Source organism: Schistocerca cancellata, chromosome 2 (assembly GCF_023864275.1).
Source record: "Schistocerca cancellata isolate TAMUIC-IGC-003103 chromosome 2, iqSchCanc2.1, whole genome shotgun sequence".
Lineage (NCBI taxonomy): Eukaryota > Metazoa > Arthropoda > Insecta > Orthoptera > Acrididae > Schistocerca > Schistocerca cancellata.
The window spans coordinates 694724119-694746890 of NC_064627.1; the positions used below are offsets into that span (position 1 = coordinate 694724119).

The 22772-nt window shown below is 39.3% G+C and overlaps 1 protein-coding gene across 1 annotated transcript; it reads left to right on the forward strand.

The window, feature by feature from the left end:
* The first annotated feature begins 13629 nt into the window (after window positions 1-13629).
* Window positions 13630-15221, forward strand: LOC126157688 (uncharacterized). Its single transcript, XM_049916392.1, has 3 exons — window positions 13630-13681; window positions 13806-14863; window positions 15123-15221. The coding sequence occupies exons 1-3, from the start codon at window positions 13630-13632 to the stop codon at window positions 15219-15221; spliced, it is 1209 nt and encodes a 402-aa protein (XP_049772349.1).
* The last annotated feature ends 7551 nt before the right edge of the window (window positions 15222-22772 follow it).

Genomic DNA, 22772 nt, shown 5'->3' on the forward strand with positions numbered 1-22772 from the left:
CCAACAATTAATTTTATATGATAATTCTACTTCAAATCGTTCCGCACGCATACTCCCAGATATTTTACAGAAGTAACTGCTACCAGTGTTTGTTCTGCTATCATATAATCATACAATAAAGGATCCTTCTTTCTATGTATTCGCAATACATTACATTTGTATATGTTAAGGGTCAGTTGCCACTCCCTGCACCAAGTGCCTATCCGCTGCAGATCTTCCTGCATTTCACTACAATTTTCTAATGCTGCAACTTCTCTGTATATTACAGGATCATCCGCGAAAAGCCGCATGGAACTTCCGACACTATCTACTAGGTCATTTATATATATTGTGAAAAGCAATGGTCCCGTAACACTCCCCTGTGGCACGCCAGAAGTTACTTTAATGTCCGTAGACGTTTCTCCATTGATAACAACATGCTGTGTTCTTACCAGCAAGCAGATTTTTCCAGGATATCCCAAACTTCCTTTGCCATAGTTGTTTTCTACTTGTGTATAGATGGCTATGACAAAGATAAAATTACATGCTCTACTCTGCTCGTAACATCAACTTCTACACAATCATCACATTGATTATATCATCATCAGTCTTAAGTGCATTAGTTACATCAATACTTTCAACATTAGTTATAGTACTTTTTCAACTTTGAAATCAGGTTCGGAAAATGCATTTGAGTATTTCTGCCTGATTTGATGATATACTGTAACATGTGGATATGTGATGTAGTTTTTGCATGTTGGATGCTATCATTCTTAAGGTTATTTTTAGTTCACTGGTTACTCGTGAAATTTTGTCATTTGTTTCTAACAATCAACTGCCTACTTCTTTTTTGACTCATCAGTTTTGTTATTTGATTCCACTATCTGATAACAACTTTTATTTGATACATTGACCTTATTTGTTAACTTGCAACTCAGTTCACTTTTTAATTCTTGTTTGAATTTGAAGTTTTGTCATTTGTTTTATTTTTAATTCTATTAACAAATTTTACACTTCTTCAGCACTTGATCAAACACTGTATTCTCTTCCAAAAATGAATTCCAAATGTGGTTCACTTTTAATTTCTGAGTTCATAATTTTCACATGATTTTAGTTTCACAGTAAAAAATAAATTTCACACACAATCTTTTTGACAAAAGTTGTCATCTCATTGAACACAGAATGGTATAATTAATTAAATTTGAGTCCTTGTACTTTTAAGTTTCCATGAAGCAGCAAACAATATTGTCCACAACACTGAATTCACATTTTTCGTATTTTGAGTTATTATTCACTACTAAGCTCCCCAAACCTTCTTCCATGGATAGATTACTCATCTGCATAATCTGAAAACTCAAATGAATACTGTCAGAGTGCAAATCCCAAATGCTGATCCTAGCTCAACTCCATCACTTGTATAGTTCATGCTTACAAAAAATGGAAATATAGGCTACTAGTGTACAGCAGTTTTTAGTAATTTTGTGTATTGTATTCTTCATTTGATAAATGTGGCCTGTTACATTACACTGCTCATATAGAAAGACAATCTGTTTCTGGGCACACATCTGTGGAATAGTAAGCTCTGCTTACAGAAGAGTTTGTGTAATTTAGTTACTTATATATGTGATATTACCATTGTTGGATACTATATGCCACAAACAGGGCTGCAATATGGATGAAAGTTGGATTCCAAAGAACACAAGGAATCCCCTGAAAGAGAATGAAGAAATCCCCTGAAAGAGAATGAAAAAGTTTCAGCTGAATACAAAAAGAAATATAAGAAATGAATGATGCTGAAGATGAACCTTGTTGGTCACATTATCAAAATCACATAGAAAAAGATGATAATTGAATAAAATCACAAAATTATAGTCAGCATATAAAATACTCTTAAGGTAATCTGCTGATATTTATTTGCAACTAAGTTACAGGGTGGGGATAGTAAAAATTTCCCATAAAATTCACATTGAGCACCAAACATACTAATGGGAACAGTGTGGTGTATAATCAGCATGCGTTCTTTGCATTCACACAACCTGGATCTATAAACCAGACCTCCATATGGAGAAATGAGTGAGTACAGGTTCCAGCTGTGCCAACACCTCTTGATTCAGACACCAGTGGTAGAACCAAACATGATCAGAGTGTTTTGGAAGCATTACTTCCTACTCAACAGATAATGTTCTGACACAAATATCATTCAATTCCTCCTTGAAAAGGTAATTGGCATTGCGATTTTTTCTTATTGTCTGCAGGATATCTTTCATTCGAGCAATGTTTTAGGCAGTGCATGATTCATTTAGGATAGTTTTCCAATACTTTCTTCACTGTTTATATTACATTTTCATGAAATTCAAAAAGACATTTTGGTCTAATTTTAATTTGGCTTCATGTAACTCTGTCCATGCACTATAGCCAGCCCAAAAATATTGAAATTTCAAGGAAGTTAGCTGAGAAAAGTAGAGAAACTATTATTGGAAGCAGTGTGTGAAATGTACCAAGCTCGTTCAGTTTGGTATGGAGTTATTCTAGTTTTTCAATTTCAAGAGATGCCATAAAAGAAGAGCAATGTTTAGACCAGTGAAACTGGAAAGTATTGTTATAAAAGGCATTTATTGTATTAAAAGATTAAAACTGTTTTCTGTCAGTAAATTCAAATCTGAAAGGAACATAAAAAAAATAAAACAGTTTTACACACCAACACTGAAGTAATTATGTTAGGTGAACAAATAAGCGTTGAAGAGTAAAAAAACTCTGTTTGGATGAAAATAATGGTGAAATTAAAAGAAATGGGATTGTTTTGACTCAGTGACTTACACTTAAATCTTTTGTCATTTGTGGATGGAATGCCGTGATAGATTAATTGTTACAAGTCTCATTTCAACTACAGCCTGGCCGCGTGCCCAGTAATTTATCTATGAATCATACTTTCTTGCTGTTTTACTTGTGCATTGCACACAATAATTTTCACATGCTAGTGACAATGGGAGGAGAGGGGGGAAATATATCAGTATTTATATTTTATACTCCGCTTTTGAGTTTTGTTGTTGTTATTGTTGGTGGTGCTGTGTATGTGTGTGTGTGTGTGTGTGTGTGTGTGTGTGTGTGTGTGTGTGAAATGAAGTAAGGATGTTTATGAGTGTACAGAAGTCAGGTTTGTGTCATTTTATTTGCCATTCTTCTGTTGAAGTATTTTAAAATGTGTGAAAGTTTTCTGTATAACATTTGTTTTAAATAATCATCCTCACTGTGTCTGTTAAAAATGCAGAACGGAATGGATTTCATTTATAAAGATATGAATTCAACATCAGTGTGGTCAAAAATCTCACAAAATTATAGGAATTTTCATTAATTTGTGTATATTTATAGAAGAATTATTGTATAAATTATTGTTGAGTTACTTAAATGTTATCTCTGTTCTGGAACTAAGTCTGATTTTTGTTTCCCTATTATAAGTAGGGTGATTCAAAAGTACTACATGCACTTCGTGGCTGTAATGTGTGCATCAAAATAAGAGTAAAATGTTAAATAAAGTTTTGCTTGAAATTTCTTTATTTCCAAGATATGCAGCAGAATATGGCTCACAAAGAACACTATATTAATACTTATCAGAAAACAATGACACAAAGGGATCTGAAATTCAACACAATTATGTACTGTAATTACCACAAAACATGCTGAAAATGATGTCCATGTAGTTGAAGACAGCGACATGCTCAACGTCTTATTACTCCCAAAGTGTTACAGACTCTATTCATTTCATTCTGCACAGTTGCACTGCCATCTGCAGTTTACTGCTGTAGTTGTGCTATGTTCTCAGTTGACTTGGTCCCAAAGGTGGGCATCAAGGGGGCTAAGATCATGAGATCTGATGGGCCAAGTACCGTATTTACTCGAATCTAAGCCGCACTCGAATCTAAGCCGCACCTGAAAAATGAGACTCGAAATCAAGGAAAAAAAAATTTCCCGAATCTAAGCCGCACCTGAAATTTGAGACTCGAAATTCAAGGGGAGAGAAAAGTTTTAGGCCACACCTCCAAATCGAAACAAAGTTGGTCCATTGTAATATGAGACACAATTTAGGTGAATGACAATACAGCTACAGTAGTTTGGTTCGAGTCATAAGCTTAGCAGTTAAGCTTTACCATGTAGCCATTGCTATGCGTCAGGCGCTCCGTCCGTATTTATACGAGTGCTCTTCCTTTTTCACGTGCTTCGTCTGGTTTGAATCGATTGCTTATTTTGCTTTGATCTGATAAGTGCCGTTTTCTTTGATATAGGTGTTTGCGTCACTCTTAAGCTGAAAATGCATTACTGCACTGTGTCATGCATTGTTTGTCGCATTCTGATAGTGCGTGTTTACGGCCTGTCGCGGCTTGGCTTGCTTTTGTGCGCGCTACCGCCGCGTACAATTAAAAAAAAAAAAAGAAAGGAATCGTCTCATTAGCGAAACAATGGCAAGAGGCTGCTATTTGTTGTTACTTACACTGCTGCTTTCTTTGATAATGATTAACAAGAATCAAATAATAGACTGCGTATGATAGAACATGTTCTGAACGAGAGTTAGGCGAAAATTTTTCTCCGTTTGAAAATCTTTGCGGCCGCTTCTTTATTACATCAAATTCTGCACAGAAATTAGAGTCATCTTAGATTTAAAAATCTAGTCACTTGCCGTGCTTCATTTCAGACTGTATCATTATTAGGCATAAGAATAATACGAATATAAACATGACACAATACGTATATTCTTCCGCGTTTGCTGTTGTCTCACTCTAGTTTCGTAGTTTATTAGGCAGACAGGATTTAAATGAGATAGCAGCAAACACAAAAGAATACATGGCAAAATGTTTATATTCGTATTATTCTTATGGTGAAGAGAATACTGTATGTGATTCAAATTTCATCAGGTTCCTATTAGCAACCATCTCTTCTCACAGATAGGAAAAAATTCAGAACGTAGAGTTGGCCATATTGACAAACATCCCAAACAGTCTTGCCAGTCAGATTTTTGTAGTACACTGAAATTGTGCTACATTCGAAGATGAACAATACGGAATTTGTATTTACTTCGTTGGATAATGTATGAAAATGCAGTGGTCGAAACTCGCGGCGGAGAAAAAAAGCTCGTCTTCCACTTTTTTTTTTTTAATTTATTTACTGACGCAGAGGTTTTGGCACCAGTATTTATCTTTGTGCCTACAAAGCATGCCTGTGTCGCCCTACATATATTCGACGGCAGAAGTTAGTTGTGGCGGCACGTACCAACATTTTTCATAACTTCCGCTTGCTTTGCACTCAATTCTAAGCCGCAGGCGGTTTTTTGGATTACGAAAACCGGAAAAAAAGTGCGGCTTGGATTCGAGTAAATACAGTAACTGGTCCTGCACAACCTATTCACTTATCAGGATAAGGCAACATTGAGGTACTCTCTTGCCTCCTGACTGAAACATGCAGGGGAGCTGTCATGCATAAACCATAAGTTGGTTCTGTAGTGAGTGGGATATCAAAAAGCAGATCTTGTTCCAAAAACTGTTGATACACTTTTCCAGTCAGGTGCTATGGAATAACATGCAGTATCAGCAACCTGTTATCCACTATACCATAGCAAATGTTCATAGCAAAATAGAGTTGATGTCCTCTTACAGTTGTTATGCAAGGATTCTCATACATCCACAAACGTGTGTGTTATGAGTGTTCACAATACCCACATGAGTAAAGAGGCTCTCATCCATAATCAGTACACCATGAGTGAACAGTGGATCAGTAGCATGGCACTCAAGTAACTGCTGACAGAAATTCTGACATCTTGGGTAACCTACAGCAGTCAGTTCTTGTACTTTCTGCAGATCAAATGGGTGGAATTGCTACATCTGTAGCAGGTGCCATACAGTTGATTGAGAAACCCCTTCAGTAGCACTTACACAGTTGGAATGTCTGGTCAGATCTTCATCTACCATTTCCAGCATGTTCTCAATGTTCATGATGTAATGCCTGCCACAGATGACATTATCTATCATAGATCAGAAATAAAACAGTTCCAGACAAAATTTTATTTAACGTATTAGTCTTATTTTGATGAATACATTAAACCCATGAAGTGTGTGTAGTTACTTTTGAATCATCCTGTACAGTATGCTGCCCCGTTGGCATTCCAGTTCTGCAGTTTTTCATTCAGATATTTGTTATTATTTTGAAAATATTCCTTTTTTCTAATTTTGTAGAGTATTTCCACAGCACCTGAAGAGATGGCAGCAACAGTAGCTGAAAATCAGAAACAAAATGGTAGTACACCACAAAGTGATGAGAGTACTGGAATTTCTCCACCTGAAGGTAGGTAGTGGCCATCTGTCACCTTGTAATTGCAAAGTACCTAGCATCTTATATACAATATCTGCAAATCTACATCTACAACTACATTTGCATGAATACTCTTCAAATCCTGTTTAAGTGCCTGGCAGAGGGTTCATCAAACCACCTTCACAATTCTCTATTATTCCAATCTTGTATAGTGCACCGAAAGAACAAACAGCTGTATCTCTCCATACGAGCTCTGATGTCCCTTATTTTATTGTGGTGATCATTTTTCCCCATGTAGGTCAATGTCAACAAAATATTTTTGCATTTGGAGGAGAAAGTTAGCAATTGTAATTTTGTGAGAAGATTCCGTCACAATGAAAAACAACTTTCTTTTAATGATATCCAACTCAAGACCTGTAGCATTTCAGTGACACTCTCTCCTGTATTTTGCAATAATACAAAATGTGCTTTCCTTCTTTGAACTTTTTTGATGTACTCCATCAGTCCTGTCTGGTAAGGATCCCACACCACACAGCAGTATCCTAAAAGAGGATGGATAAGCTTAGTGTAAGCAGTCTCCTTAGTAGATATGTTACAGTTTCTAAGTGTCCTGCCAATAAAACACAGTCTTTGGTTAGCCTTCCCCACAACATTTTCTATGTGTTCCTTCCAGTTTAAGTTGTTCATAATTGTAATTCCTAGATATTTAGTTGAATTTAAGCCTTTAGATTAGACTGATTTATCGTGTAACCGAAGTTTAATGAATTACTTTTAGCACTTATGTGGATATATACTATGTGTATAAAACTGAATTAAAAACTTATCTATGTATACACTCAGTGAATCACTATGAAGTGTGTGACAGAGAGTACATCCCAGTGCACCAGTTATTACAGTTTTTTCCTGTTCCATTCATGTGTGGATTGTGGGAAGAATGATTGTTTAAATGCCTCTATGTGCACTGTAATTAATATAATATTATCCTAATAGTCCCTATGACAGCAATATGTAGGGGGTTGTTAGTGTATTCCTAGAGTCATCACTTAAAGCCAGTTCTTGAAACTTGGGTAATAGACTTAATGGGATAGTTTCCATCTATCTTCAACAGTCAACTGGTTCAATTCTTTGAGCATCCTTGTGACACTCTCTCATAGGTCAAACAAACCTGTGGCCATTTGTTCTTGTCCTTCTCTGTATACATTCAATACCCCCTTCTAGTCCTATCTGGTATGGGTCCCACACAATTGAGCAATATTGTGGGATGGGTCATACGAGTGATTTTTAAGTAATCTCCTTTGTGGATCAATTGCATTTCCCTAGTATTCTACCAATAAACTGAAGTCTGCCACCTGTTTTAACCATGACTGAGCCTATGTGATTATTTTGTTTCGTATCCCTACTAAGTGTTACACCCAGGTATTTGTATGGGTTTATGAATTCCAACTGTGACTCACCGATATAATGTTAATAGGATACTATGTTGTTTTTTTTTTTTCATTTTGTGAAGTGCACAATTTTACATTTCTAAACATTTAAAGCAAGTTGCCAATCTTTACAGAACTTTGAAGTCTTATGAAGATCTGACTGAGTATTAGTACAGGTTTGTTCAGGCTGTACTTCACTGTAAATAATTGCATCACCTGCAAAAAGGGTGATATTACTATTATTGTTGTAAACGGAGGCTTCCAAGGCCATTGTCACAGTCAATAAAATTCTTCTGGGTTTCTGACTGCATTGTCAACTATAATATTCTGACGTTTTGGTGACTATTGAAAGAAGCCTTCCTCAGGGAGTTTAGGGAAATGCACCCTGAGGAAGGCGTCTTGCAATAGTCACTGAAACATCAGAATTTTATAGTTGACAGTGTAGTCACAACCCCAGAAGAATATTACTGTTATTGTTGTCTACAAGATCATGAAGAGCAAGAGATCCAGCATACTTCCCTAAGTATACCTGAAGTTACTCCTACATCTGTCAATGATTCTTGATCTAAGATAACTATAGCTACATCCTCCATACAAAGAAATTTTCAGTCCAGTAATAAACACATGCAGTGCCATGTGTTTCAAACAGTGCTTCTAATGACAGCCATGCGTGCGATGTGAACACACCCACCACACAGGCAGCCGCCCCACATGTTGGTAAACATTTCCCCTCCCTCGCGTGCCAACCACGTGATTCGGCAGCCATTGCCGTTCCCCACGCGATGCCAACGCCTCTCTCACCCACACTGGTTACTCAAGGCAAAGCTAACAACAGGCAGTCGCTGCGCACCCCAATCTGCTCTGTGTTGCACATGCAGCCAACCTCTCCAAACAAGTGCACGCCGCGCTCATGTAATAGGCATGTGACTTTCATGCTGCCTTTTCCCACCCATGCTAATGGCTATACCTCTTCGCACCCCACTCGTCCCCAACACTTCATGTCAGGACATTACTCGGCCTCAAGTGCAGTTCTCAGTCTCTTCCACCACTGATGGAATGACACACAAGATAATTACCACTGCCAGCCCTCCTATTAGGCAAAAGGTTAGATGCATCAACCCCATTAAGTTGTGTGTGGCTTGGCAGCAAATTAACGAACTTCTGGAGGCAGGCATTCTACAGCCATTGGACAGCAATTGGTCTTCACCGATTCACCTCGTCACCAAATACGATGGTTCTTTTCAAATGTGTGGTGATTACAGATGCTTAAATGCTTGTACCATCATGGACAATTACCCAGTGCCAAACATAAACGATTTCGCCCATATGTTATTGGGCGACACAATCTTCAGTGTGATTGACTGTTATCGTGCCTATCACCAGATTCCTGTAGCACCGGAAGACATTCTACAGACTGCTATCATCATGCTGCTCAGTTTGTTCCAATACAATTTCAAGCCATTCGGCTTAAAGAATGTGGCCCAAACATGTCAACATTTCATTGACTCAATCTTACGACAGTTCGAGTTCTGCTTTGCATACCTGGATGACATCCTCATTTTCAGCAAGTTGACTGAGGACCACGAAGATCATTTATCCCAGGTCCTCCAGAGCTTGAACTCCAATGGTGTCGAGGTCAACAATGATAAATTCCAATTGCACCACTCTTCTGTAACATTTTTGGGTTACACCATCTCCGCAGATGGAATACAGCCTCCCAAGTCCCGCGTGCAGGCTATCACATCATTGCCACCCACGGCTATGTACAGAGGACTCCAACATTTCCTGGGTACTGTAAATTACTCCCGCTGTCATCTACCTTCTGCCGCCGCCATGCTGGCCCCTCTGACAAGCTCACTGTCTGGCAAACAGACTTCGGGCCTTAAGCCAGTCCATTGGATTGAACCTATGCTAGAGGCCTTCAGGGCTCTAAAGACAGTGTTGCTCATGCCATCGTACTCACTCACCCCAAACCATCTTCCGAGTTGTTCATCACTATGGATTCCAGCGACATTGCAGTCGGGGCAGTATTACAGCAACACAAAGGTGACATGGTTTCACCCCTTCATTTCTTCTCTAAAAAACTGTCTACAGCACAGAAGAAATATTCTACATTTGATAGAGAACTTCTGGTGGTCTATGAAGCCGTCAGACACTTTCACCCTGATATCGAGGGCCGTTCTTTCTTCATCCTTACTGACCACAAATCACTGGCGGACGCCTTTTGCAACCCTCCTGAGGACCCACACCCTCAGTGTTTCTGCCACTTAGACCTGGTCTCTCAATTTACTATGGACGTACACTACATCAAAGGCATGGAAAATATCCCTGATGATTTCTTTATGCAGATTAATAGTGTCTCATGCATCGTCAATTTATCAAACCTCGCCACTCTCCAGGCCTCTGACAAGGAATCTCAAGCTCTCCTCATGGATCCTCAGACATCGCTTGTGTTTATCAAAGCCAAGTTCCCCAGCGTTTCGGACAAAGTGTGGTGTGACTCATATACTGGCACTATACGGCTGTTGCTCCCTCCCACGTTGCGCCGAGAAGCCTTCGACACCTTGCATAACCTCACCCACCCTGACATCCACTCCACCACGTTTCATCACTGAGCGTTTTGTTTGGAAAAATATTAAGCAGGACTGTGAAACCTGGGCACGCAGCTGCATTTCCTGCCATTGGATGCCACACCTCTCCCCCCCTTGGCAAGTTTGACATTCCACAAGGACATTTTTGTGATGTACATATCGAACTTATTGGCCCTCTGCACCATCAGAGGGCCACAGATATATCCTCTCCACAATCGACCGCATGTCTCATTGGGTGGAAGCTATTCCTTTACCCAACATCACAGCAGAAACCGTGGCCAACGGATTCGTCTCATCATGGATCGCTAGGGTCGACAGTTCGAGTCTACACTTTTCACAATTCTATGTAACCTTTGTGGTATTAAAAAAATTCATACAACAGCCTACCACCTGCAAAGCAACAGTTTAGTGGAAAGATGACACCGCACCCTTAAAACAGGTCTCAGGTGCCATGAATGCCTCTGGTCTGAGGTGCTTCCTTTGGTGCCACTTGGTCTCCGTTTGACCTTTAAACCTGACTTACAGGGAACCATCTCCAAATTCATTTTTCGCAAGAACATGGTTCTACCTGGGAAACTTATCCTGCCTCAAGCTCCCGAAGATTTCCCCACCTCCCCATACTTTATTAGTAGAATACGCACCCACTATAGACATGTATGGCTACACCTGCCTGTCAGTCATTCCCTGCCACACACTTACATGCCAACTGCCCTCAACACATGCTCCCACATTATGCTCAGGGACAATTCCACTAGACAACCCCTGCAACCCCCATACCTTGACCCCTTTGAAGTACTCCAGAGGGGTGAGACGACGTTCGACATTATGGTTAAAGGTTGAGCGCAGACCGTTTTGGTAAACAGGCTCAAGCCTGCTTTTGTGGACTCCAACGCCCCTGTACCATCCCAGTCAGATCATCTGGACAAAGTTTTCATTGCCAAGCTCGATAATGAGTTAGCTCATCCCATTGTAGGGTTTTCTCCTTCTGATGATTCATCACCGCAGTTCGTGGGTTTCCCAAGCTTTTCAACATCAACCCCATGTGCTGGTTTTGATGACGTTTCATCTACTGGAGAGACTTGCTCCCTGTCTTTCAATTTGTGCTACAATGTACCAACTAACCACATCGACAACATGTCAATTGTCGCTTTCGACGACCATGTGCTCATGCTCCTTACAGACACTGCAGACTCGACACTCAACGAGGAACTTAGATGTCAAGACAGTGCATATCCTGTATATCCCCCAAGTGTGCGATCCGTCAGTAGTTTGCGTGTTCATCTTCTCGGATGGCTCGATCTGCATTAGGGGCAGGCACGCTCACATGACGCACCCCTCCCCACACCTCTATTCCCAGGCCAGCCGACGCATCGTCCGGCCCCGCTGGCTGTCTGATTATGATGTGGACCTGCAGCCCATCACCACACCCTTGCACACTGCCCTGACTGAGATGGAGCTTCCAGTCGTGTGCCTGCTGCCTCGCACTACTCCCTCCAACACCGACGCCCATACGACCTCCCCTCAGTCCTCAAAGGCCGTACTCCATACTGCAAGGGGGGGGGGGGGGAGGGGGGCTATTTGGCATCAATAGGTCACATCGACCACGTAAAGCATGATCTTTGAACTCCAACTGCTCTGACAAGCCGCCATGTTAATGTAACAGTCAGCCTTTGTACCTTGTACAGTGTACACATGTATATTTCTTTGTGCTGAAAAGACATTTATGGGCACAGTTTGTTGCGTATACAGTTATCCATATTCCCGTTTCCCATATGTCTGTCCAGTGCAAACTTGAGCCATAGTTCCTCTACATTTTTCCTGTCATAAGCTAGAAGTTTCAAGTTCCTCATTGAGATATGACACTACTGCTGCTCTGTCCAATTTGCTGAACCTGTAAATCTTTCTGCTTGCTTTAGTTGGCCTTTGTATTTTGGTGTTCACTGTTGTTATTACTGCCTCATAGTCACTGAAACCAGTTTTGGTGAGAACTTCCTTAGTATCATCAAGTCTGTTTGTTGCCATTAGATACAATATATTTCCATCTAGAGTGAAGTTCTGAACTATGTGTTATAGGTTCTTTTCAGAGAAGGCATTTAGTAACATTTACTTATCTTTATATATTCATAATATTTTTTTGATCATATAGTAATTGCTGTCAGTACCGGTCAAAATATTTTCTCTAGTGAATTTTTCTTTTGATAGATAGTAGATGCTACAGCATGTAAGCGTATTCCAGACCTTGCCCTGGTTGTGTTAAAATACTTCTCATTGGTTATGAGTGCCCACAATTGAGAAGTGATTCTTTGAGATACTGTGACTGATGACTATTATTATATTCATCGTTCAGAAAAGCACACATTCTAAAATGTCACAGTATTAACTCTTTAGTGCCCTTTACTTTTATAAAACTGAACACTAATATTTACTTATTTACCTTTTCTATTGCTTCCATTGACCTACTCTCTCTATTTGTTTAATAGGTATTGTTTTTATATTATGAAAAGGAAAGTTGCTATTCACCATGCAGCAGAGATTCTGAGTCCCAGATAGGCACAAGAAAAGACTGTCACAAATAATCTTTCGGCCAGTAAGGACTTCATCAGAAATAGATGGCAGATACACACATACACACACTCATGCAAATGCAACTCACACACACATGACTGCAGTCTCTGGCAACTGAACCCCAATCAGTGTGACTTCAGTTGCCAGAGACTGCAGTCATGTGTGTGAGTTGCATTGTGTGCATATATGTGTGTGTGTGTGTGTGTGTGTGTGTGTGTGTGTGTGTGTGTGTGTGTGTGTGTCGTCTATTTTTGAATTAGCCAGAAGCTTATTTGTGACAGTCTTTTTGTTGTGAATACCTGCGACTCAGCATTTCCGCTGTATAATGAGTAGCATATTTCCTTTTCATACTATAATATTATTACATTCCATCCTGGATTTTCCAGTGTTTGATTATGTATTGTTTTTAACAATTTTTGAAGCTGTTACATGTTCTCATTGATTATAAACATTTGTCTCAGCATAGTAATAACAAAGAGCCTGTAATCATAAAAAATAAATGTATGTGTGCTCACAATTGTTCATTAGTTATTATATATATATTTGTAACACCCAACGGAGGAATCATTGAATAATACCTTAGTTTAACATGCATAATTAATACATGAGTGGAAGCTGTAAGAATAATGAATAACTGTCCTCAAAATTTCCCATACTGATAATTTCTCCTGTTATATGAGAATAACTTTCTTGATCTAATTTTTCTTTCCTATGTTGTATGCTCCTTTTTTACTCATACACTTGTCTAAGAAGGAAAAGTTTGCTGAAATAAGATGTGCCACATATTGAGAGACAGTAAGGAAAAATTCATTTTAAATTATATTGGTAGATTTGTATACAGTTATTGCTGAAGTATAGCTATAATTACATGTACATTCTTATTATAACATTACATGTTTCACCTTGGACTACCATAAAGCTTATTTGAGTTTATATTAATTTTTTCCAGAGGTCAGTATGCATAAAACAGAGAGGATAGAACAGAAAGAAGATAAGGAACAGCCACCTCATTCACCAACCCCAATATCGTCTCCTGCCGTACCACGTGCACAATCAGGCCCTTCATCTCTGTCAACTGTACGACCTTCTCATCCAGCTAGTCTTGTGCCACATTTGCTATTACAAAACCTCCTGCAGCAAATTCCTGTGTCATCTGGTAAACAATCTCCACCAACCCCACCACAGGTCCCCTCTGTATCACATGCACAGCCAGGACCTTTATCTCCATCAACTGTACAACCTTCTCAACCAGCTACTGATCTATCGGAACTACCATCACAAATAGTTCCACAGCACACTCCTTTGCCATCTGGTAGACCACCACCTCCAACCTCACCACAACCGCTCCCTGTATCACCTGCACAACCAGGCCCTTTATCTCCATCAACTGTACAACCTTCTCATCCAGTTAGTCCTGTGCCAGAATTGCCATCACAAATACTCCCACACCAAACTCCTTTGCTATCTGGTAGACGACCTCCTCCACCCCCACCACAGTCCCCCCCTGAATCACCTACACAACCAGGCCCTTCATCTCTGTCAACTGTACGACCTTCTCATCCAGCTAGTCTTGTGCCACATTTGCTATTACAAAAACTCCTGCAGCAAATTCCTGTGTCATCTGGTAAACAATCTCCACCACCCCCACCACAGGTCCCCTCTGTATCACATGCACAGTCCGGACCTTTATCTCCATCAACTGTACAACCTTCTCAACCAGTTACTGCTGTACGAGAACTGCCATCACAGATAGTTGCTCAGCAAACTCCTTTGCCATCTGGCAGACCACCTCCTCCTACCCCACCACTGTACCTCCCTGTATCACCTGCACAATCAGGCCCTTTATCTGCATTAACTGTACAACCTTCTCAACCAACTACTCCTGTGCCAGAATTTTTACCACCACAAGTACTCATAAAGCAATCTTCTTTGCTACCTCGTGGACCATCTTCTCAACTCTCTCGGCCCTCTGCACGTGGCATTAAGAAGACCTCTAATAAACAAAAGGTATGTATTAACATATGTGGAACTGTGTACATTGCATTAATGCCAATTTTTTAAGATCTTTCTTTTTCCTTATTGCTATTCTCTCAAATTTTTATTTTTCTGAAATACAATTTTCATGATTTATGAAGTAGAAGTCCTTGGATGTGTGCTTGGTACATACTTGTAGAATGTAGTGCTATCACATATAAGGGCATTTCTATCATTGTTAGTAAACAGTCAACATTTTACAATTTTTGACATCCAAAATTAATATCTCTAGGGATGGTGTAACATTTTTAACTCCTCATCTTTCAATAAAGAACAGTTGTTCAGAATATTGGAAGATATTTCAAGTGGAAAGCTAACTACTGTCAATTAGATTAACATCATAAAGTTTACTTGTATTGTTACAATGGTTAAGAAATTAATGAGATATTGAAATATTCCACTGACAAGTACATTCATTTCTTTTTCTCATTTAGTGGTAAAGGAAAAATTAAAGATTTTTGTTGCAATAGTTAAGCTGATGATCTTTGTCCTTCATATTCCTGCAATTATAGAGTATAATTTTTTCCACCATGTACAAACCCTAGAGATTGATCAATAAGAGGATATGGAACAAAAATGGTCTAATGAACTTATGTCTGGAAATGCATGGTTTCCATGCTAGAGACCATTTATTCAGTAATACTTTGATACAGGGACAGCAGTTTAATATGGCTGTACCATGCAGCCACAGTTACAGATGCATGGTTTCCTCCTAGACGGTGATACTCTTCCTCATATGTCATGTCCTAGGACAGTCTCCTCCCACAGTAATTGGTAATGTTGTGTCCTGTTCACTTCTCTTGCTGACTCACCTTGTAGTGGATATTTTGTACACAGTGGTTCCATATTAGAATCAAGAGCTTGCTGACATGGTGTTTACTTATGGAAAGGCAAATGGTAGTGGCTGGTGGGCAGCAAGGTTGTATCAGGAGAGCTATTACTGCTGACAAGCATTCAATGCTTGCAACAGCATTTCACCATTTGTCTAAGACAGGCCCATTTCAGGAAGAAGGAAATCATGAAGGACATACCCAAAATGTTCATACACTGTATTTGGAGGAAAATGTAATTAAGATTGTGGAAGGTGACCATCGTATCAGTACCAGGCAGTTGGCCAGCCAGTACAAGGTAAGCCAGATGACTGTGGAACATTCTCCATGACAATTGTTACTATGTGTATTGCTTACAGCATGTTCAGGGCCTAATAGTGACAGACTTTCCACATCAGGAGCAGTTTTGTCACTGGTTTCTTCACCAGGCACCCATGATTCCACGATTTGTGTCATCCATCCTATTCATAGATGAAGCCAACTTTATGCAGAGTGGTATCTTCAATGTTCATAATAGAAATCTGTGGGATAGTATGCGGAACCCCCACAGTATGATGACAGTGAATCATCAGCATTGGTGCAGCTGGAATGTGTGGCCAGGATAATTGGCGACTGTATTTTGGGACCAGTCTTCCTTCCACATCACCTAAAGGCTGGAACCCTCAGTGTTTTCTGCAGGTGACTTTGCCTCCCCTACTGAAAGAAGTGCCTTTAATGATTCAAAGGGTTTTGTGACTGCTACATGTTGGTGCACCAGTCCACTTTGCTGTTAATAGCCAGACGCTTCTCAATCATGTCTTCCCTGTTCGATGAACTTAACAAGGGGGTCCAGTTGCGTGGCTTTCCAGTTCATCAGATCTCAACCTGTGCAATTTGTGGTTATGGGGCTGTCTCAAGAGTATCATGTATGCAGAGCCCATTCCAGATGTGGAGACACTGGAGCAGTGAATTCACACTTGCTTTGGCATTGTTTGGATGCAGCCTGGCCAATGTGAACTTGTGAGACTGAACATGTTACGGAGTGTACATGCATGTGTTGAGGCACATGGAAACCATTGTCAACACATATTGTAACTGTGGCTGCATGGTACAGTGTGTATTACCCTTGAGTCTCTGTAACAATGCATGAGTGAATAAATGGTCTCTAGCTTGAAAACCATGCATTTCCGGACATAAGGTCATTAAACGTTTATTGTTCCACATCCTCTCATCGGTCAATCCCTAGAGTTTGTACATGGTGTAAAAAGTCACCCTGTATAGTGACATAAATAAATGGCTAACATCTGAAAGACATGGTATAGTAAAGCATAACCCGAATGATGAGAGTGTGTGATGTGTCTGTAGAAGCTGAGAAACCTGGGTTGCCAAGGATATTCTTCAACTGGGTGGTCTAGTTAGCTTTTGTCCAAAGTTTTATGGTGATCATTTACAGTTCAATTTCCTATAATAATTCATGAGCCCCAGGAAAGACTGTAATTCTTTGTTCATCCCTGGTGCTGGAAAATATCACACAGCCTGTATCAGTCTCGGATTGGTCCTCACGCCAACCTTACTAATAACATGCCCCAAGTAATTCACTTCTTCCAATGCAAAATCACAGTTCTTGGTACTCAGTGTTAAATGTGCAGCCTGTAACCTCTTGATTATGACTTTTAGTCACTGCTGATGTATTTGTACATCTCTTGAATAAACAACTATGTTGTCTAAATACAGTGAATAGTGATGAGGTTTTAATCCCTTCAACTCTCGAACTAACAAACGCTGAAATGTTGTTCATGCATTCTTCAAATTAAAATTCATTCTTCTATACTGATAATGCACCCAAGGTAATGAAAATGCAATCGTTGGTCTGTCTTCCACAGTCACCTCCAACTGATGGTACCCACTTCTCAAATCCATCATCAAGACATAACAGTGCTACCCAAGATTATCAATTATTTCCATTATGTTCAGAATGGGGTAAGCATCATCTTACTGTTAAAGAGCCAATAGTTGCAGCAAAATTGGCACTTCTTTGAGCCATCTGTAGATTTTTTGCTGATGTAAAATTCTTCTACAATCAGCTGCATCATGGTATTCTGTATCGGTTCTGGTACACCATTCCTCACAGGAATCCTGTATTGCATCATGGGTGTTGTAGGCAACAGTCTGTGGAAAAACAAATCTTGAAATGCCAAAGATTCTTCCTTATGCTCTACCTCTGCTGTTCTCAAATTATTAACCTTTTCATGTATTGCAATCTTATTGGTGCCCTGGCCTGTTCATAGCTCACTCCTTCTGTGCAGCAATATGCCTCTTCTGGAGTCTCTTACATATGGCTTCAGCAGCCAGAGACAATGGTCAACTGTGTGTGAGCTGTGTTTGTGTGAATGTGTGTGTATGTTGTCTAATTCAGAAGAGCCTTAGGGCTAAAACCTTACTTGTTTAGCAGTCTTTTCGTTGTGCTTGTCTGTGATTCAACATCTCCACTATATGGGGAGTAGCAATCTTCCCTTTTCATAATATTGTTAATGTCTAGAAAGTCATTGATATGTATTAAGAGTAGAATTGGATTCAATACAATTATTATGAGGCATGTCTGTTTTTACATGGTCCTTGTCTGACAAATTATTTAGTAGAAATTTATCATCAGCAGATGTGTGAACTGTATTTTTTTACCCTGTTTTCGAGGTAAGACTGAAACCACTAATTTACTGTTCTTCTCACACCTAGATGTTAAGTAAAAGAATGGGAAACAATTAACAAACACTAAAATTCCAAATATATTGACGAATGTGATACTACCAAGCAAAGTTTACATGAAATTACTTACATGGAAGAACTCAAATGGTACCATTGTCAGATTGCTGTATCAATGAGAATAAGTCAACTAAAGATGAACTGTAGCCAATTAAAATAAATAGTAATTAATTTGTAAAGATACTGCACTACAAACTAGAAATAGGTCATAAATAATGTAAACTAAATCCCAGTGAATAATTTGTGGAATTGATATGCAGGAAAGTGCTAGTAATTATCATGCAGCCAACTATAAAGACAGAATTTATGTTAGGAACTAAACTTATACTGCATTTTTAAAGCAGTTAACAAAAAAATAAGACATTATTATGAATGAATACGTCACATAATTTTGAAATTAGAATTATAATGCTACATGTTTCAGAAACAGGGAAAAATCATAATTGTAGATTTCATTAAATTGTGGCCCAAAGTGATACAGAAGGACAAAATGGCATAGTATCTCTTTATATATATATGACGACTGACAACATCATAGTTTTTGGTTTACTTGACTGCTTGTTGTGGCTAAACTTTGCCCACAAGCCATTAATCTTTGCCTGCTACCATCTGGTGAGGTGAGACATAGGAAACCATTTTCAAAGCCAATTAAACCAATATTTTTGTTAGGAAATGTTTAATTGCACTGTGTTGATTATTTGCGTGGAAGATGTACTATCAGTGGGAGATCTTATAAAGATGAATCTTTAAATCAGTAGCAGTATTTTGATTATATGTTTGTTAGTTTTCAAGTTTATGACCAGAGATTATGCTTGTGTCAATGATAGCAAAGGGACATAAGGATACATCATTTTTGCACTGATTCATCACATGCAATAGCAGTAGTCAAATAGAGTTAGTATCAAATCAGTCATGCCACAGTTTCAGCATCAGTCAGACATCATGTTTTAGACATACACTCTGTGTCAGTTTTATGTGTGTTGTGGCACAATAAAAATGTTTTAAAGGTATTTTGGCTGTTTCAGCTACATTATTCATTTGGTTAAGTCAACAAAACCCGTCTGATATATGGAAATTGGACCCAGATGCTATTTCAGTTGGAGGAAATGCAACAAATCTGAGTTACACCTCTCAATCTAGATTGTCAGTTATCAGCAAGTTATGTAAATGAAATGGTGTTAATGAAAGCTGGTAATGTGTAGCAGTATTGGTAGCATGAAAGCTTGATAATATACTGCAGTTTATGATTCGGTGGTTCAAATCTCATTCAATTTGAAATCTCTACTCCTCATAATTGTAAAATTCATCATCATTTTTTATCAATAATGAATGTCTTCTTCTTTCTAATTACATACTGCACACAAAATTCCTGTTTGGATTTCAAATATAAATTCTTAATTATCGGTATTTTATGAAGGACTGTTAATAAATCGGTATTTTATGAAGGACTGTTAATAAAGGTTGCTTAAACTAAGAAAACATAACAGCTTAATTTCTGAAGGCAAAACTGAAAAACCAAATACTCTTTACACTAAACTCTCGCTAATCTGGCCGTCAGTAGTCCAGCCTCTCAGTAATCTGGTGCACATCCAAAAACACATACACCATGAATTATCATGCACAAAAATGCTTAATCAAACAATGCATTATGTACTGCGTTTGAAATTGTAACTGTCTTTACAGTTTGTAATCACGTCATCTAAAAGGAAACACGTTATGCTAGACCTCAAGCAGAAACTTGAAATTTTAGATAAGTTAAATCGAGGTTCTTCAGACAAAGCCATTGCTGCTGAGTTCAATGTTGGATGAGCAACTATTTATGACATCAAAAAGAAAGAAGATGTTATTTAACAGTACTCAACACAAATGCCCCCCCCCCCCCCCCCCCCCCCCCCCCCCCCATGAACCATGGACCTTGCCGTTGGTGGGGAGGCTTGCTTTCCTCAGCGATACACATAGCTGTACCATAGGTACAACCACAACGGAGGGGTATCTGTTGAGAGGCCAGACAAATGTGTGGTTCCTGAAGAGGGGCAGCAGCCTTTTCAGTAGTTGCAAGGGCAACAGTCTGGATGATCAACTGATCTGGCCTTGTAACAATAACCAAAACGGCCTTGCTGTGCTGGTACTGCGAACGGCTGAAAGCAAGGGGAAACTACGGCCGTAATTTTTCCCGAGGGCATGCAGCATTACTGTATGATTAAATGATGATGGCGTCCTCTTGGGTAAAATATTCCGGAGGTAAAATAGTCCCCCATTCGGATCTCCGGGCGGGGACTACTCAGGAGGATGTCGTTATCAGGAGAAAGAAAACTGGCGTTCTATGGATCGGAGCGTGGAATGTCAGATCCCTTAATCGGGCAGGTAGGTTAGAAAATTTAAAAAGGGAAATGGATAGGTTAAAGTTAGATATAGTGGGAATTAGTGAAGTTTGGTGGCAGGAGGAACAAGACTTCTGGTCATGTGACTACAGGGTTATAAACACAAAGTCAAATAGGGGTAATGCAGGAGTAGGTTTAATAATGAATAGGAAAATAGGAATGCGGGTAAGCTACTACAAACAGCATAGTGAACGCATTATTGTGGCCAAGATAGATACGAAGCCCACACCTACTACAGTAGTACAAGTTTATATGCCAACTAGCTCTGCAGATGACGAAGAAATTGAAGAAATGTATGATGAAATGAAAGAAATTATTCAGATAGTGAAGGGAGATGAAAATTTAATGGTCATGGGTGACTGGAATTCGAGTGTAGGAAAAGGGAGAGAAGGAAACGTAGTAGGTGAATATGGATTGGGGCTAAGAAATGAAAGAGGAAGCCGTCTGGTAGAATTTTGCACAGAGCATAACTTAATCATAGCTAACACTTGGTTCAAGAATCATAAAAGAAGGTTGTATACATGGAAGAATCCTGGAAGCACTAAAAGGTATCAGATAGATTATACAATGGTAAGACAGATTTAGGAACCAGGTTTTAAATTGTAGGACATTTCCAGGGCCAGATGTGGACTCTGACGACAATCTATTAGTTATGAACTGTAGATTAAAACTGAAGAAATTGCAAAAAGGTGGGAATTTAAGGAGATGGGACCTGGATAAACTGACTAAACCAGAGGTTGTACAGAGTTTCAGGGACAGCATAAGGGAACAATTGACAGGAATGGGGGAAAGAAATACAGTAGAAGAAGAATGGGTAGCTCTGAGGGATGAAGTAGTGAAGGCAGCAGAGGATCAAGTAGGTAAAAAGAAGAGGGTTAGTAGAAATCCTTGGGTAACAGAAGAAATATTGAATTTAATTGAGGAAAGGAGAAAATATAAAAATGCAGTAAATGAAGCAGGCAAAAAGGAATACAAACGTCTCAAAAATGAGATTGACAGGAAGTGCAAAATGGCTAAGCAGGGATGGCTAGAGGACAAATGTAAGGATGTAGAGGCTTATCTCACTAGGGGTAAGATAGATACTGCCTACAGGAAAATTAAAGAGACCTTTGGAGATAAGAGAACCACATGTATGAACATCAAGAGCTCAGATGGAAACCCAGTTCTAAGCAAAGAAGGGAAAGCAGAAAAGTGGAAGGAGTATATGGAGGGTCTCTACAAGGGCAATGCACTTCAGGACAATATTATGGAAATGGAAGAGGATGTAGATGAAGATGAAATGGGAGATACGATACTGCGTGAAGAGTTTGACAGAACACTGAAAGACCTGAGTCGAAACAAGGCTCCCGGAGTAGACAACATTCCATTGGAACTACTGACGGCCTTGGGAGAGCCAGTCCTGACAAAACTCTACCATCTGGTGAGCAAGATGTATGAAACAGGCGAAATACCCTCAGACTTCAAGAAGAATATAATAATTCCAATCCCAAAGAAAGCAGGTGTTGACAGATGTGAAAATTAGCGAACAATCAGTTTAATAAGCCACAGCTGCAAAGTACTAACACGAATTCTTTATAGACGAATGGAAAAACTAGTAGAAGCCGACCTCGGGGAAGATCAGTTTGGATTCCGTAGAAATACTGGAACACGTGAGGCAATACTGACCTTATGACTTATCTTAGAAGAAAGATTAAGGAAAGGCAAACCTACATTTCTAGCATTTGTAGACTTAGAGAAAGCTTTTGACAATGTTGACTGGAATACTCTCTTTCAAATTCTAAAGGTGGCAGGGGAAAAATACAGGGAGCGAAAGGCTATTTACAATTTGTACAGAAACCAGATGGCAGTTATAAGAGTTGAGTGACATGAAAGGGAAGCAGTGGTTGGGAAGGGAGTAAGACAGGGTTGTAGCCTCTCCCCGATGTTATTCAA